The sequence below is a fragment of the Muscardinus avellanarius genome (genome assembly GCF_963383645.1).
Source record: "Muscardinus avellanarius genome assembly, chromosome: 5".
Taxonomy (NCBI): Eukaryota; Metazoa; Chordata; class Mammalia; order Rodentia; family Gliridae; genus Muscardinus; species Muscardinus avellanarius.
The window spans coordinates 123472919-123492071 of record NC_137790.1 but is presented as its reverse complement, the minus strand read 5'-3'; the positions used below and the strand labels follow the sequence as shown (position 1 = coordinate 123492071).

Sequence of the window (19153 nt, the reverse complement as noted above, 5' to 3'; positions counted from 1 at the left end):
AACAAATAAGGTCCATATTTTATTCTGGAAATATATTTATTATATTCATTAATAAATGTTTCAACTAATTTCACTAAAAAATTATTTTATTCTAGTATTTTTTTCTAATGCCACACACCTACTAGACGATTACTTCTAAAAGTGGGTAATATAAATCATTAATGATTTAACTACTTTTTTTTAAAAAAAAGAAGGGTATATTTTATACTTAATAACCTGAAAAATGAGTCTATAAAAATATTTCTTAAAAATACAGTAACACTGCTGAGTTTCGTTAGGTCCCTTGTTTTTTTTTTTTTAATTTTTAATTTTTTTTTTTTTTTTAGAAAGAATGTATAGCTCTTCCGGCAATTTATTTATTTTTTTGTTAACAAAAGAAAAAAAGAAAGAGTGCTCCCTTTCAATTTAGTAGCAACATAAACATCTTCCTCGTTTCTCTCTCCGAGTGGTTGGAGAGGGCAAAAGGAATTAGTGGAACCTAAACCAGGGGTCCTTCAGGAAAAAGAAATCAGTCGAGGGTGCTAGAAGCCACAGCAGGTCTCTGTTCCGCACCAGTGTGGACAGGATACCATGTGTGCCCCTCCCACACCCACCTCTCCATAAAGTGCACCGAAGCCCCCTTTTCTTCTACAATGGAGTCTTTTTGTATAAAAGTTGTAGTAAAAAAACTGTTGCATTGTACTTCTGGGGCCACTCTCACCACCAGCTTGCCTTGCTTCTGGGGAACTACGCCTTGTCTATTGCCATTTCATAACTAGTACCCTTGCCATTCACTAGTTCCCTTAACTACCACTTCCTCTCAGACCTTGTCACTTGCCTTCTTTCCAACAAAATCAAATATCTCCTGTACGTCTCCAGTTCCAGTAGGTCCCAAAGGATCTTAGTGAAGACCCCCAACCCATAAGCCCCCACGGGAATTGCAAGGTTCTTTTAAGAGACCTGAATTATTAACATCTTTCATAAAAAAAGAGAGATTAAATTCATAGGTTATAAATAAGAGTTCAAAATATTAAACAGTTGAGGACTTCATTGGCAATGCAGGTAGACTGCGTGCCAGGTAACACAAGGCTCTCTCAGTCCTTAAAAGCTAATAATTAAAAATAAAAACAAATAAAACAGATTTTGGTTACATAAGAGGTATTGAATACATATCTCATGCCTTTGTATACCAACTGTAGCAAATGGGGTTAGAATAATATGCTCAGAAATCAATTTTACTGACCTCAGAAATACATGTCTCCACCATATGACCTCAGAGGGCTTTTTTTTTTTTTACACGTCAGTCAGAGATCTGCTTCATCCTTCAAACAGTTTCATAGATACGATTCCCTGAAACACTTGAAAGCTGGAAAGCAAGACTGACAAGGCTTCACAATTTACAAAGCAACAGCTGGGTGCCCACGCCATCAGGCTGAAATCTGTCATCCTGATGTCTTCAGAATGTCTCAGAAGGCAAAAATACAGTTGCCACTGGTTAATCAAAAACATCTGGCTGCCCTTTGTCATCGGCTACAAAATTACAGTGTTTTATAGAATAAACGTCAAATTCTAAGCTGCAATTAAAAAAAAAAATCCAGGTTCCTAGCTTAAAAAAAAAATTAGCTCTGTTTAGCAAATCCTCATCTTAGTACCAAACTGGTCTCTTTCACAAGATGTTTAGTGTAAGAACGGAGACTAATGCTGCCGTTCCCCTCCAGCTGGAAGGACTAAGTTGTCTACATACTATGCAGTAAAATGATAAACTACCGCAGGGCTTTATGCGCCCTTGCAAATACAGAGTAATAGAGCCATCAGGGCGAGCAGAGATTCACAACTACACTGTGTTCCACAGAGAACTTACTATCTATACAGATGATTTTTAAAGCTCAACTTAAATATGTGGTTTTAAAGCAGTTGGCACTACTGTCATCAGTACAGTTCTTGAAACTGTAAACCAGGTGAAATTTTGTGTACATTTCCTGGACCAAGCTGCCCAATCCGAATTTACTGCCTACGGCCAGCCTCCTATGGTGTATAATCAATTAATGTATACATTTCAAATAAGACCCACAAAGCTTAGCCATGGGGTGGTAGAGAAAGAGAGAGAGAGAGAAAGCGTCATCTGCAAAATCAGCTCTGTAGACATAAACCTGCGTCATCCGTCACAGAAATACATGCTTGCAGAAAATGAAGAGCGTTTATTTATGTTGAACAGAAGTTACTGTCAATCAAAACTAGGCAATGATTAAACCAGCCAGACGGAAAAAAGAGACAGTGCATCGTGGAGGTGGAGAGTGGTGCACCTGCAGCCTGGCTCCGCTCCATCCCTTTCTCCAGGAGGCTCAGGAAATGTCAGGTCTCCGCTGCATCCCCCGTTACCATGGCAGTGGTTACAGCCAGGTGAGAAAGGGCTCGCTTTTGTTCAGAGCGGACTCTACATCATTGAAGAGGGGGATCAGATCTTCAGATTCCAAAGTTCCTAGATCAACGTTCGTTCCCGGAAGACAGTCCAGGAAATCAGGGAAGCGGGTCTGCTGGGGATTGATGTTCATGGGTGTCGGACCAGCATTCTCTCCTGTAACAGAACGAGAGAAAACCATTTGGATTCCCTCTTGTAAGCGCTTGAAAGAGGGACAGTGGAAGTGTTAACAGAAGGCGCATTCTCAGTATCTTCAGATACCACGTTAATGGCCTTGATGGAGAAGCTTTAGCCAGTCTCCTCATGTTGACCATAACTGGGGAGAAAGGACACAAGGAATTCCTTAAAACAGAGACTTTGCTAGACTATACAATATAGTATTGTGAGTACTGGAAAGTTATAATAAACAGGGCAGCCTCTGGAGTTCCATGGGAGGCCGAGGCAGGAGGATTGCAGGCTCCAGGTTAGCCTCAGCAACTGAGAATGAACCTATTAAAAGGAAAAAAAAAAAAAAAAGCAAAACCTGAGCATGGTGGCACACACTTGTAATCCCAGTACTTGGGAGGCTGAGACAGGAGGATTCCAGCTTCAGGGATAGCCTCAGCAATTTAGCTAGGCCTTCTGCAATTTAGTGAAACACTGTTTCAAAATAAAAAAAATAAAATAGGGGCTAGACATGGTCACTCACGCTTGTAATCCCTGCTTTTGGGAGGCTGAGATAGGAGGATCACATAGGTTCGAAGTCAGCCTCAGCTACTTAGTGAGGCTCTTGGCAACTTGGTGAGACCCTGTTTCCAAATAAATTATTTTAAAAAATAGGGCTGGGAGTATAGCCCAAAGGTAGAAAGCCTCTGGGTTCCACCCCTAGTACCACCAAAATACATACATACTTACATACATGCATACGGGCCAGAAGTCTAGCTTAGAGACAGAATACCTCTGAGTTTAATCCTCACTATCAATCAATCAATCAATAAAAAATAAATAAAGTAAAAAAGAGAAAAAAACTAACTAAAAGGGCTGGGGTGTAGTTTGGAGGTAGAATACCCCAGGTTCAATTCCCAGCACACACACACACACTATGATGTAAAAATATATACATATTATATATAAAAATATACTCATATTATATATAAAATATATACATATATTACATATATTTATGTAACAATCAAAATCCTGTGCACACATATAAGATGTTATATGTGTGCACTACAGAAAAAGACTAGAGTTTAATAAGCATGCCTATGGGCTGCGTGACTTTTCAGCTGTCATTCTACAAGTGTTGCCAAGATTTAGTGTTGCTGGTTGGGTTTCAGAGGTGAGGGGATGATGACCAAAGGGACGATTTAAAACTAAAAGCACAAAAAGCCGGGCATGGTGGCGCAAGGTTGTAATCCCCGCGCTTGGGAGGCTGAGACAGGAGGATCGCACAGGTTTGAAGCCAGCCTCAGCTACTTAGTGAGGCTCTCAGCAACTTAGTGAGGCCCTGTTTCCAAGTAAAATATTTTTTAAAAATAGGTCTGGGAGTATAGCCCAGAGGTAGAAAAGCCCCTGGGTTCCACCCCTAGTAGCACAAAAAGAGAAAAATAAATACATAAGGAGAGAGAGAGAGAGAGAGAGAGAGAGAGAGAGAGAGAGAAGAGAAAGAAAGGAAGAAAGAAAAAGAAAGGAAGGAAGGAAGGAAGGAAGGAAGGAAGAAAGAAAGAAAGAAAGAAAGAAAGAAAGAAAGAAAGAAAGAAAGAAAGAGCGAGCCCATGGCAGGCGTTGGCGGGCTCTGTTCCTACCTGTGTCCATCTCGTCCACGTTGCTGAGGAAGTCCTCTGGGGTTGTGGGGACACTGTAGCACCCTAAGCCCAGGCCGCTGTCAGTGCTCTGCTCCCTTGAATGGTAGGGCCCCCTACAGAGCAAAGGACAGACAGACGTCAGCATGGACCCACTTGAAACGCTCAACTGTCCAGGTAATGAAGAAGAGAGAGCTCTGCATTTTCCGGCCATTTGGAAATATAAATCCTAATGTTAATGTAATTAATAAACTGTCAGCAAGTGAAACTGGCCATCTACGATAAATTAGACTTGATTTCTTTGTCGTCTTGAAGTAACCACTGGGACTCTGTTGTACATGTAGAATCTAATACCATGTCTGCTGGGCGTGGTGGCGCATGCTTGTAATCCCCGCGCTTGGGAGGCTGAGACAGGAGGATCGCACGGGTTCGAAGCCAGCCTCAGCTACTGAGTGAGGCTCTCAGCAACATAGTGAGACCCTGTTTCCAAATAAAATATAAAATGGGTCTGGGAATATAGCCCGGAGGTTAAAAGCCTCTGGGTTCCACCCCCAGCACCACAAAAAAAAAAAAAAAAAAAAAAGAATCTAATACCATGTGTGCGGAGTTTTTGAGAAACAGAAAGCAATGTTCAGTTGGGCTGATGGACACACACAGGGGCGGGGGCATAAGAACTCCATGTAAGAGATGCACACCAGTCTCTGAACAGCGGCTACCATAGGGGGACCAGAAGAAACAGGAGATTTCAGTGGTATGGACGACAGGTTCAAGTGTTGTCATATTTTATTTATTTATTTATTTATTTGTTTGTTTGTTTATTTATTGTGGTACTGGGGTTCCAGGAAGCCCTTCTACCTCCAGGCTACACTCCCAGACCTATTTTTACATTTTTATTTGAAAACAGGGTCTCCTAAGCCAGCGCGCATGCGCGGCTGGCTTCGAACCTGCGCGATCCTCCTGTCTCCGCCTCCCAAGTGCAGGGATTACAAGCGTGCGCCACCATTAAACAGGTAGATGACTTCTCCTTTGTTTTTTTTCCTGCCAGCTTCCCTATTCTCCCCCTGTATCCCCACCCCAACCCTCAAGCTCCTCTTCTTTTCTCCTGTAAACGAAACCCCCTATTATAGTCTAGACCACCTAACAAAGAGAACAAAATAAGCTTCTCCAAAATGTTAACTTACCCATTGAGGAAAGGGTCTGAGTTGTTATTAGTGATGGATCTCATGTCTGGGGTCAGGGTGGGTGGGTTGACGGCAGACTGGACCGTGACCATGGATTCTGCTTCCATGGGGAGCTGTCTGCAGATGGCGGCTTCCTACAGAAATAAGACAGTCACAATGATGGGGCCAGAGGATACTTCTCAAAAGAACCACTCACCAAAGACAAAAGCACTTGACATTTTTTTCCCCAGTAAGTCAAAATCATCAGGAAATCATTAGTGTTCGTTCTCTGAAGAAAGTCTTTCAGACATAAACCACTTTCCTATAGTTGCAAAGCCGATGGGAAGCTGGGTGAACATATGGCCCTGGAGAATCACTTCACAGCTGCACCACCCAGGCGAATGTTGAAACACCCGAATCTTATTAAGGCCTCTCAAGACACTTTCTCGGGGACATGAGAAAGGCTATTTCTGTATCAGGTTCTCAGACAAATCTAAATCGATCAAAGCAGCCGGGTGCCTCTCAGCTAGCAGGCACCTTCTGATCTTTGCGAAACTGTGGGATCACAGAGACTGGACTCCACATTGAATTACATCTGGAAGTTTATGCCAATAACCAGGAGAGTGGACGAATCGTTTAAAAATTTTTTTAAAAAAATAAATCACCTGGGTGTGGTGGTGCCTGCCTATAATCCCAGGACTGGTGAGGCTGAGACAGGAGGGGACTGTGGATTTGAGGCCAGCCTCGGATATTTACTGGTACTCTCAGCAACTTAGTGAGACTCTGTTTCAAATTAAATTGGGTCATAAAAGGAACTCTAGACAAAGAAGGAAATAATATAGATAAGCAAATAAGACGACCTAACTGAGGGGATGGGGGTGGGAAGAGGGAAATTCCCTAACGCACATGATGTACATTAACAAACATATTGATGTCAATCACTAAGCCAAACATGAGAAGGAGGGAGGGGGAGGGAATGGGGTAGGAATTGGGTAAGGGCTAATTGGGTGATGTGTGCATGTATGCCTTCACCATCTTGTACTCCATTAAGATGTATGACTACAATGCACCAATAAAAAATTTTTTTAAAAAAAAGCTAGGTATGGTGGTACACACCTGTAATCTCAGTACTTGGGAGGCTGAAATAGGAGGATTGCAGTTTTGAGAACAATCTCGGCAATTTAGCAAGGCCCCCAGCAACCAAGCAAGACCCTGTTTCAAAATAAAAATAAAATAAAGCTAGAGGTGGAATGCCCCTGAGTTCAATTCCTAGTAAAACACACACACACACACACACACACACACACACACCCCTCTCAATCTGTTTTTCTGACTATTGTTGACTTGATTAAAATGGCTGAAGGTTGGAAAACAACATAGATCCAACTAGAATCCCACAGACAATTAAACATTTGACAGCATATGGTTTTTATTAGAAAAAACTATAACGCAAGCAATATTATTTTTTTAAGCCAGCTTGACTTTGCCAAGCAGAGTCCATCCCAAAGGCTGTGAATCCATTGACTGTGATCGCTTTCTCTAGGTAATGCCCCCAGGAGCTTCCCGTTCTGACACACAGGGCCAGGCCTGGAATTCTTTCCAGGTTTACTGCGTTTTTAGAGAAGAACACCCTCATGTGTTTCTACTCGCATTTCCAACCAAGGCAGGCTTGTCCCCACATTTACACCGTCGGTTTGGCTTGGCATGCTTAAGTCATTGGTGTCAGCCACCCTCAAACCCCAGAACCATGGTGACAAAGGCAAACAGAGCAGCTAGCCCATCGGAGCTACAGTGTCTCTGTGAGGTCCCTTCCAGACCTAACTTGTGAGGACTTCAGAGTAGCCGCTGTCTAGACTGGTCCCGGTGACGTCACTGGCCAATAAAAGTTGGGGTTACTAGAGTTCACTGAGCTGTTACTAGGAGCCATGGTTGATAAGAAACGGCACAGTTAACTTCTTCTGAAGTAAATACCCTGGCTAGAAAGGGTCTCCTGTTCACCCCAGTCCATCTAGACTGCAAACCATCAGAACCCTTTACTAGCAAGTTTTATGCAATAATATATCAAAAAGAAAGTAAAAAATGAAGACTGAAAAAAGTGAGTTTAGTCTGTCACTCAAATTGTAGAAGAAACTTTTGAACAAATCTAGAAAGGCTATATTCCTTTCTTTCTTTCTTTCTTTCTTTCTTTCTTTCTTTCTTTCTTTCTTTCTTTTTCTTTCTTTGTACTAGGCATGGAACCCAGGGGCATTCTACCTTCGAACTATACCCTTAGCCCTATTTTTTTATTCTTTATTTTGAAACAGGGTCTCACTGAGTTGCATAGAGCCTCACTAAGTAGCTAAGGCTGTCCTTGAACTGTGATCCTCCTATCTCAACCTCCCAAATGCTGGGATTACCTGGCTCAGGGTTTTGTTGTTGTTGTTTGTTTGTTTGTTTGTTTGTTTTTTGGTAGTACTGGGGTTCCTGGAAATGCTTCTACCTCCGTGCTACACTCCCAGACCTATTTTATACTTTTATTTGGAAACAGGTTCTCTTAAGCCAGCGAGGCTGGCTTCAAACCTGCCTGATCCTCCTGTCTCCACCTCCCAAGTGCTGGGATTACAAGCGTGTGCCACCACGCCCGGCTCAAATTATTTTGATAGTTGTATTTGCATGGTGTGCAGTGTGCCTTAAAAAATACTATATGGCCAGACGTGGTGGATGCACGTTTGTAATCCCAGTACTGTAGGAGGATGAGACAGGAGGATCACAGGTTCCAGACCAGCCTCAGAAACTTTGTGAGGCCCTCCACAACTTAGTGAAACCCTGTTTCAAAATAAAATACAAAGCTGGACGTGGTGATGCAAGCTTGTAATCCCAGTACGTGGGAGGCTGAAACAGGAGGATCACAGGTTCACAGCCAGCCTGAGCAACTTAGTGAGGACCTCTGCAACTTAGTAAGACTGTGTCTCAAAATAAAGGAATGAAATGGAGCAGGAGGTATATTTTGGAGGTGGAATGCTCCTGGGTTCCATCCCCAGTACCACAAAATATATAAATAAATGAATGAATAAATAAATAAATAAAAAGAGAGCCAGGCATGGTGACACACACCTATAATCTCAGTACTTGGAAGGCAGAGACAGGAGGCTCACAGAATCAAGACCAGCCTCAGCAACCTAGCAAGACCCTGTTTCAAAATAAAAGAAAAATAGAATGGTCTGGGGGTATAGCTCACAGATAGAATGTCCCTGGGTTCAATCTCCAGTTCCACAAAAAATAAAAATAAAAACAATAACAGCCAACTATTATCCAACCAAGCATTTCTGAAAACTCATCTAAAAGAACAACACGGACCTGACCTGGCATGAGGTGCCTCAAGCTGCTGGCCCAGTGCCCCACACAGCTCACTCAGCCTGCACCTCAGTGTGAGAACATCTGGTTAATGATACAATTTTTAGTTCTCCATAAACTGTAAATGCAAGAATCCGGTGACTAATAACCATGATAAAAATATTCAACTTTATTTAGAATATTCTATTCTCCATTCTAAGTTAATATGGAGGATTATGTCTAAACAAATATCCTTTAAATATCCAAGTTGATGGACTGGGATGTAGCTCAATAGTTAAGTGCTTGCCTTCGAGGTACAAATCCCTGGGTCCTATCCCCAGTACCAAAAAGAAAGACAAAAAGTCTATATACATACACACACACACACACACACACACACACACACACACACACATATATGTTGAGATGGCTACATTTCTTATATGTCAAAAAATATTATCACTATATGCCTTAGGAGTTCAGGTTGGAGCAGGTGTGGTGGCACATGCCTGTAATGAGGCTGAGACAGGAGGGTCACCAGTTCAAAGTTAGCCTCAGCAGCTTAGTGAGGCTCTCAGCAACTTAGTAAGACCCTGTTTCCAAAAAAGTAAAATAAAAGAGGGCTGAGAGTATAGCCCCAAGGTAGAAGGCCCTTGGGTTCCACTTCCAGTAACACACACACACACACACACACACACACACGGATTCAGGTTGTCCAGGCATGGTGGCATACACCTGCAATCCCAGTACTTGGGCGGCTGAGACAGGAGGAAAGATGAGTATCAAGGCCAACCTCAGCAACTTAATGAGACCCTATTTCAAAAAGTAAAAAGAGCTGGGGGGTGTAGCTTGGAAGTAGAATGCCCGAGTTCAATCCCCAGTAACCAAAGTACAAAAAATAAAATTAAAAAAGTTTCAGGTTGAATTTATAATGTCTAAAAGCTTTAACTATAAATACAGTAAGAATCATCTGGAACTTCTGATACTTTCAATTAAAAAATAAGAAGCTGAGCCGGGTGTGGTGGCACACGCTTGTAATCCCTGCGCTTGGGAGGCGGAGACGGGAGGATCGTGCTGGTTCGAAGCCAGCCTCGGCTGGTTTAAGAGACCCTGTTTCCAAATAAAATATAAAATAGGTCTGGGAGTGTAGCCCGGAGGTAGAAGGGTTTCCAGGAACCACAGTACCACCAAAAAAAAAAAGTGTAAAAAAATAAGAAGCTGAATGTAGTGGCCTCTGTCTGTAATCACAGTACCTGGGAGCCTGAGAAAGGAGGATCACAGGTTTGTGACCAACCTCAGCAACTTAGTGAGGCCTTTCACAACTTCAGTGAGACCCTGTTTCAAAATAAGAGAATAAAAAAGGGCTGGGGGCATAGCTATTTAATTTTTTATCTGGAAACAGGGCCTTGCTAAATCACTGAGCGCCTCATTAAGTTGCTGAGGCTAGCTTCGAACCTGAGATCCTCCTGTCTCAGCCTCCCAAGTACTGAGATCACAAGTACACGCCACCGAGCCTCGCTCCTGGAAAATAAAATACCTTAAATAATAAGAAAAAATATCAGGAGGAAGATATAAAGTATGTATAGTTCTAAATTCTCTTCATTTAAATTACTCCTAGTATGTTTTGAATAGATGCAACATAACATAATGCCGGTCTGCCTAAATATAGAAATAAGATCCCAAAGGATGATATTAGTCTCCAAAGCTGATAAACACCTGTCCTATGTTGGGGGAAACATTTCACTGTGCCATCTCACATCCGATCTCTCTATTTTACGTTTAAGAGAACAGAAGCTCTGTCCTTCAGCATCCGACTTGTTTCTCTGTACTGAGCTTTCACACATCATGAGAGGAAATGCTACCTTCTGCCTGTAGGGGGCTCACAGTACCACCATCCACCTTCAGGTGACCATCCAGGAGAAGAGAACACCAAAGGCTACTGAAGGAGCTGGAATAAGGATAACTTTGAACACCAGCTGCGTGTGGTGGCGATGCACGCCCATAATACCAGTATTTGGGAGGCTGAGGCAGGAGGATTGTGGGTTTGCAGCCAGCCTCAGCTACTTAGGCCCTCCACAATTTAGTGAGGCTCTGTTTCAAAATAAAGAATAAAAAAGAGAAGCTGGGCATGGTAGTGCACGCTTGTAATCCTAGCATTTGGGAGGCTGAGACAGGAGAATCACGGTTTGCAGACAGCCTCAGCTACTTAGTGAGGCCCCTTGCAATTTCAGTGAATCCTGTTTCAACATATAGAATAAAAAACAGGGCAGGGAGTATAGCTTGGAGGTGGAAAGCCCCTGGGTTCCATTCCCAGTACTGCAAAAAATAAAATAAAAAATAAGGCTGGGGTATAGCTTGGATGTAGAATTCCTCTGGGTTCAATCCCCAGTACCGCAAAATTAAAAATAAAATATGTACTCTCTGCCGGGCATGGTAGCACATGCCTGTAACCCTAGTGCTTGGGAGGCAGAGACAGAAGAATAGCAGGTTCAAGACTAGCCTCAGCAAATTAGTGAGACCTCTTTAAAAAAAAAAAAAAAAAAAAAAAAGTAGGAGCCAGGCATGGTGACACGTGCTTGTAATCCCAGTATTTGGTAGGCTGAGACAGGAGGATCGCAGGTTCGCAGACAGGCTCAGATACTAAGTGAGGCCTTCCACAACTTAGTGAGAACTTGTTTCAAAATAAAAAAAATTAGCCGGGTGTGGTGGCGCACGCTTGTAATCCCCGTGCTTGGGAGGCTGAGACAGGAGGATTGCACAGGTTCGAAGCCAGCCACGTGTGCTGGCTTAGGAGACCCTGTTTCCAAATAAAAATGGAAAAATGGGTCTGGGAGTGAAGCCCAGAGGTAGAAGGGCTTACAGGAACCCCAGTACCACCAAAAAATAATAAAATAAAATAAAATAAATAAAAAAATAAAAATAGGGCCGAGGGTGTAGCTCAGAGGTAGCAGGCAGAATGCCCCTGGGTCCAATCAATCCCCAGTACCACTAAAACAAAACAAAACAACTCAATGAATAAATGAAAAGCATTACTAAATTTAAATGGAAATATTTTAAATTGTTATTAGTAATAAAAGAAAAAGTCAACTAAGAACGTTCAGTCACACCTTCGACCACAAACCTGAGTGTAATAGTAGCCCATTGTTTCCATCCCAGGGAGCCAGGTGTGTGCTCCGTCCTGGGGTGCTGTTCCCACGGCACCTTCCCCTGTTCCTGACACAGGAAGAGAGCGGGCAGCGTGATCTGAACCCTAGCCCCACCATCTCCCAGCACAGCCCTTCAGTCTCTGCTCCTGTTTGTCAAGTGGGATGGTCAGAGCATCCACTCGTAAGGGTGCCACGACAGCAGAGGTGGACAGTGACCACCTCCCCAGTTCTGGGTTCTTCTGGTCCAGGCAGGGCAAGGAACAGAGCACAGGTGTCACTGGCCCTCTCTGTCTCTCATCTATGAAACGTCACAGTCCTTTCCAGTGCCCCCTCCATCCCTGCCCCATCCTCCAAACCTTGCCTTTAGTTTCTGGACCATTACGGCTTTAGGTCCTTCTTGCCAGAGCCATATCTGACCCCCCCAGTGGCCTTCCTGACCACCTTGGCAAGTCACTATTACCCCCGACCCCAGCTCTCAGCTCCTGGACCCGTGTGTCCCCTGGGGGCTGCTCACGTGGGCTCTGGGCTCCTCTAGCTCGAGGCTCTAGTTCTCATTCACAATTTTAACATCATCAATGACCATCTCTGTTTGAAATCCAAGTCAACTATTTCTTTCTTCTCTGCTACAACAATTCTTCTTGTTTGCACTTGTATTTTTTCTTAAAAAAAAAAAAAGCAATTCCAGCACTTACTTGAGAGGCTGAGACTGGAGGATGGCAGGTTTGAAGCTAGCCTCAGCAATGTACTGAGACTCAGCAACCTAGCAAGACCTTATTTCAAAACAAACAAACAAAAAATAAATAAAAAGGGGCGAGCTGTAGCTTGGACGTAATGCCCCTGGGTTCAGTCCTTACTAATACACACACAAACACGCACATACACATACACTGAGCCAGGTGTGGTGGTGCACACCTGTAAATTCCAGTACTTGAGAGGCTGAGATAAAAGGATTGCAGGTCCAAGGACAGCATAATGAAATTTTGCTATTTCAAAATGAAATAGGGTTAGGGGTATAGCTCAGAGGTAGAATGCCCCTGGGTTCCATCCCTAGTGACACACGCACACCACCACCACTACTACTATTAATACAACTATTACTACTACAACTGCTATAACTATCACTACTACCACTCTAACTACTACTAGTATAACTATTACTACTACTTAACTATTACTACTACTACGACGATGACGACGACGACAACGATGACTATCAGGTGCCGGGTACTGTTTTGTCTGTGCCAGCTGACAAGACAGCTCTTCAACCTCATCGAAGATTCCAGATGGGGAAAATGTCCGTCACAAAGAAGAATGGATGGGGGCCAAGCCGTGCAGCTCCCATCTCCCCAGGATCACGATGCGCCAACCCCCCTTTCTATCTCGGGTAGCAGGTCACTAGCTGCTCTAGGAATTCCAAGCAGCAGCTCCAACAGCTCTTGGTGTGCACAGCGACATCCAGGTGTCTGTTCAGCAATTTACCAGCGCTTTCACAGGTGTGACCAGAGGAGAACGGTAAGGATGGGGAGTGGCTGGGGTGTCATGGGGACAAGCAAGGGACCGTGTAACTAAAGGAGAAGAGTCAACAGGTATAGTGTGGCTCTCTAGCTACTATCAATGAACTGTGACGTGGGAAACGGAAAAGCCCTCTGTTCTAGACTTGGCCAGCGAGAATGAAGAGCTTTCTAGTTGGCAGTCAGTTAAATGGGAGGTGGGCTGAGAGGAATTGCTGAGTTCCCTGGAATATTGGCCACTGGTGGTAGTTAAGGGTTCAGTGCTCTTGGAACGTCCCACGCCAGGCACAGAAAGGGCAGCCGAAATGATCTTTGGAATCATTAAGATTGGAGTTCAGGGATGGGTGTGGTGGCACGCGCCTGTAATCCTAGTACTTGGTAAGCGGAGACAGGAGGATTGTAGGTTCAAACCCAGCCTCAGAAACTTAGCGAGACCCTGTTTCAAAAAATTAAATTAAATAGCCATGTGTGGTGGTGCAGGCCTGTAATCCCAGTACTTGGGAGGCTGAGATAAAAAAGGATCAAAGGTAGAGAACAGCCTCAGCAACTTAGTGAGGCTCTCATCAACCTAGCAATACCCTGTTTCAAAACAAAAATAAAACAGGGTTGGGGGTGTAGCTTAGAGGTGGAATGCCACTGGGTTCTCCCTAGTACCATAGATGATAGATAGATAGATAGATAGATAGGAAGGAAGGGAGTGAGTGAGCTGGGGGTATAGCTCAGAGGTAGGATGCCCCTGGGTTGAATCCCTAGTGCCAAAGGAAAGAAAGAAAGAAAGAAAGAAAGAAAGAAAGAAAGAAAGAAAGAAAGAAAGAAAGAAAGGTAGATTGGAGTTCTGTTCAGTTGTGATACAGCTGTGACATATTAGACTAAATTCTTAACCTTTCTTGCTAGTTTATTTATTAGACAAAGCTGGTTTATAAAAACTATCTTGTTGGCCTGTTAAAAAAAATAAGAAAGTATATTGGTAAAGAATGGGCAATCCACAGAAGGGGCTGAATAGTGTAAAGTGATTAGCAGGCTGGGATATTAGCTCAGACTTGCGGATTGCTTACTGTGTATGAATGACTGTCCCACCTGCTTTAACAAGCTGTATCATTTCATCATCATGGCAACCACACCATCTTCCTTTTACAGATGAGGAGACTGAGGCACAGAAGGATCAGCCACCTTCCCGGGATTTCATGGCTAACACCGGTGGAGCCAGGATTAACACGCAAGCTGTGTGGCTTGAATCTATTCCGGTACCCTCCACAGACAGCGTGGCAGAGAAAAGAAAGCCGAGGGCTAAGGTTGACAGACCTCAAATTTAGGGCCCTTTCACCTACTGGCTGTGAGATGTGGGCAAGTTACTTCATTTCTTTGAGCCTGTTTTCCTAGCTATAAAATGAAAATACCAACCCCCTTACCTCAGGTCGTTTAGAGCAGAATTTAATGGTCTGGGCTGTTTTCATAGTCCTGACCCGTTATCCTCCCTGGATTGAGAAACAGATTGAACTGGACGTATTCTACTATATTCTTAAACATATATGGGCGGAGCCGGTGTCCCGGGAATTCAACACAACACACAAGCAAAGTTGTAAGCTCAGCTTTTAAAGACCAGTTTCAGAAAGACCTGGACAGCTGCCCCTGATAGTCCTACCCAACCCTCCCTCCCCCTACCAACTGCCTTTTCTTTATGTCCCAACTGAGGTGGAAGAGACCATTGCAAAATAAGGGCTTGAGAATCTTACAGTGTGTAGTCATCCATGAAGCACCCTAAAACTAAAAATTATATGTGGGTTAAAAAAACAACGCCACCACCCTCTCTCGCACTCCGTGTGGTGCTGTAGAAACATAGCTGAAGACTGGCGCATGCGCAAGGCAAATGCTGTCAGGGAGCTGAAGGTGTCCCTGGCAGCAAACTTCAAACCTTTCTCCTTTCTTAGCTCCCCACTGGCTCTGGCTCGCTGGTGGGATAAATCAACAGAAGAGGAGAGAGGGCAAATAGCAGTGGATAGCTCCCTCTGCTCTGCAGAGGGGCGGCTTCCATCAGCCGCGCCCACCCTGGCTGGAAAGTACTTGAGAGGAAACCAAAGACAATACCCTCTGCTAAGGGTGCTCTGCCTGCCGCCAGTGTGTGGCCAGGGATTCTACGAAAATGGAAGATTTGGATTGTTTTTATTATAACGGGCGTGGCGAGTAGAGACAAATGAAGAGGGGTGTGGGGGGAAATACAGACGATATTTTGAAATCCTAACATTAAAATAGTTATTCTGGTGGGGAGACGTGACTCTCTCTGCCAAAAGCCTGGGGACTTCAGAGGCAGAAACCTGAATTATTTACCTTCTTTGGGGGGGTTGACAAAAAAGCATTCCAGATATAAATCTCTTTTTAACTCTGTGCCAGGGGATTCTAGAAACTCACTGCCACATTTCCTGGAGCCTCCCTTTTTGAAATATCTCACCCTACATGCTCAGCTGCCAGACTTGTGCTATAAAAGAACAGAGTTGAAACTCTGATACTTTTGGGAAAACATTTGTTGAGTCCATAATAATTGCGCTTGGTCTGTTTGTTGCTCTTTTGATTCAGGACGTATGTAACCATTTTGTGTTATTCTACAATCTGTTTCTGTTGTCCCTTAGAATCCCGTTGAGGAAAACATTATAATTTAGATAGTCCTCTCTCTTCCTTAAAAAAAAAAAAAAGAAGCCCGGGCGTGGTGGCGCACGCTTGTAATCCCCGCGCTTGGGAGGCGGAGACAGGAGGATCGCGCAGGTTCGAAGCCAGCCGTGCTGGCATAAGAGACCCTGTTTCCAAAAATAAAAATAGGTCTGGGAGTGTAGCCCGGAGGAAGAAGGGCTTCCAGGAAGCCCAATACCACCAAAAAAAAAAAAAAAAAAAGAATTTTGAAATGGATATTTCCTCATACCTTAGTGATCTTATTAAGATCAGAAATAAGAAGCTGCTTTTTCTTAATACAAAAATGAGCCTCCATTTTTAAACTATGTTCAATTTAGGACATTTTTCAAAAGGACCCTTCTCTTTTTTTATATCTACTTACGTGCAAATTTTGGTGTGAAAGACTGGAATTAAGCCAGGTGTGGTGTGGCACACGCCCGTAATTCCCAATACTTGGGAGGCTGAGATAGGAGGAGCGCAGGTTTGAAGCCAGCCTCGGCAACTCAAAGAGGCTCTTAGCAACTTATCGAGACTCTGTTTTCAGATAAAAATAAATAAATAAATAAATAAATAAATAAATAAATAAATAAATAGGGCTGGGGTGTAGCGCAGAGGTAGAATAGCCCTGGATTCAATCCCCGGCATCACAAAAATAAAGGCTTGAATTGGTATTATTCCTCACCAGGGAACACCAGGACATTTTAGAAGACATTTTATTCCTGGGACTCATAAGCAACCATTTGGCACGGAGTCTACTCACTGTCACAGATTTAGAGCCCAGAGAGCATCTGTTGAACGAACAAATGAATGAATGAAGAAATGAATGAATGAACTTAGCTTATCTACTCAGTGGGAGAAGACACAATCCCTGACGTCCCGTCAACTCTGAAACCTGATTCTATGAGACACCTTTCCAAAAGCTAGAATCCAAAGTTAAGACTTTTTACCCCCCCTTAAACAGCTATTCTTATGACAGAAAACAGACCCCAAAACCAGCACCACCGCAGCCGGGCGTGTCCCTCCATGGAGCCCTGGGTCAGGAGTGGCTGTGGGGGCGGGCCAGCTGGCCAGGGAGCAGTAGAGGCTGTCAAGCCCTGCAGAAATCCTGAGTCCTGCCAAAAGAATTCCTCAGCCTCCCTCCTTCCCCCGTCCCCCGTTGTCCTGGCGACCAGGGCCTGGCTTAGTCAGCAGTTTTGTTTGACAAGATGCATTCTCTGGTCCCCAAACCCCAATTAAGGAAAAGATGGGGGTAAAAACTGTAGGATTTCCATGGGGATCATAACAGTTTCTCAACAGTGCAGCCCACAAAGAAACGAGGAGGGGGGGGGGTCAGGATTTTGTTCACCACTAAGAAGCTTCCAGAACCTGGGGTCTAACAGGAAGTTCACAAGGTTCAAATCTCTCAGCCCACACCCTGCACCCTCCCCACCTCGCCCCTGCAGCTTTGTATTTAAGTGAATAATACACATAAAAAGAAACACGCTCTTTAGATAAAGTCCTGTGCGTGCTTTCGTGTGAAGGAATTGTTCTTTCAGATGGGTAAATAAAAACCGAGACGTCTGTTTTTCTATTTTTTTTTTTTTGTAACCAGTGACTAAAATTTTCCACTTCGTCTGGTAAAGCGGTGAGCACGCCTCTTAGGATAGTGAGCAAACACTGTGCAAAATTTTAAGTTGCAACAATGGAATACTCTATATTCACGTCGGGTATGTGCCGCTCGTGAACTTATGTCCAGCCTGCTGTAGAGATGCCTCCAGACATCTAGGATGTGTACCGCTTATATGGGGATACAGGATAAACGACCTCCTCAAAGGATTATTGTTAGGTCTTGGCCCGCCTGCAGGATAGAGGCACAGCGAAGACAGGGCTGTGCAATTAGGGATCCTCCTGCAAAGAGGAGAGCTAGGTTTCATGCAAATGTCCACTAAGCAGAGGCTACAGAGGCCACTGCTGGCTACCAGGGCAGGATGAACAAATGCAAGTCCATAGATACTTCCTTTTGAGAGTGGGTACTGGGGACTGAAAGCAGCAGTCTGGGGCACGCCACCTCCAATCTGCACCCCCAGCTCTTTTTTTATTTTTATTTTATTTTTGCAGTACTGAAGATTGAACCCAGGGGCATATTACCTCGGAGCTATATCCCCAGCCCGATTTTATTCTTTATTTTGGAACAGGGTCTCACTAAGCCGCCCAGGGCCTCACTAAGTAGCTAAGGCTGGTCGGGAACCTGGATCCTCCTGTCTCAGCCTCTCAAGTACTGGAATTACAAGCCTGAGCCACCATGCCCGGCGCTTTATTATTTTTACTTTATTATTTTTACTTTATTATTTTTGCTTGCAATCTCAAACCTGCGATCCTCCTCCTGTCTCAGCCTCTTAAGTGCTGGAATTGCGAGCGTGCATCACCACATCTGGCTCTACAGACAACTTCCAACTCATCAGGATCCCACTTCTTCCATCTTTGAAAATTCCCATTTATGCCATGAGGCAGCTAAACTGGTGAGCCAAAGCCCACTCGGACTTCCAGTTTACTGATGGTGAAGCAGAAAATTATCCAAAGTCAAAAAGCCCACCAAAATAACACCCATGATCCAAATCTGTATTCTCTGATATCCCGACAGATGCTCAGAAGACTATTTTAGAACACTCCACGCAGCATTTTCTTACTTATAAAATACATATCACGCGGCCCTCAATGGTATCTTTGAGATGGGGCGAAAAGATCTTCCAGACCTAAAAAGTCCATTTAGACCTATTATCCTGTGCTCTAGTAACCAAAATAAAAAGTCACCAGAGCCACCCATTCCCTCTCTTAACTACGCGGGCGCTCAAGGCTGGGCTATGTGCATCTCTTCCTCCTCCCGTGCTCCACTGGGGAATTTCATTCCATGACGCAGCAAAATGCTCCAAGTTCCACAGCCTCGAGGAATCAGCATTAAGGAACTTGGTTGGCATTTCTGTAATATGAACCGTCAATATTATACTGTGGTTCAAAAGCACCTACAACTGGAGTAAAGGAAACAATTTGGGGCACTTTTTCCCACCCCTTTTCAGAAATACTTTCTGTGGGAAAGGAGTTGGAGCAAGAGAAAGAGAAACATACATGGAGACAAAAAAACAAAAGAAAACAAAAAAAAAACCCAGAGAGAAACAAGTCGTTCTTTGTAGAAGGATCACCCAGA

The 19153-nt window shown here is 43.8% G+C and overlaps 1 protein-coding gene across 1 annotated transcript in view; it reads right to left on the bottom strand.

Moving 5' to 3' along the window:
- Nucleotides 1-2369: 2369 nt before the first annotated feature.
- Nucleotides 2370-19153, bottom strand: part of WWTR1 (WW domain containing transcription regulator 1) — a gene marked incomplete at both ends in the record, with an annotated part of 143316 nt that continues 126532 nt past the window's right edge. The window contains 3 exon segments of the mRNA XM_080696828.1: nt 2370-2554; nt 4186-4298; nt 5364-5497. Of these exon segments, the coding sequence (XP_080552954.1) occupies nt 2370-2554; nt 4186-4298; nt 5364-5497 (432 nt within the window).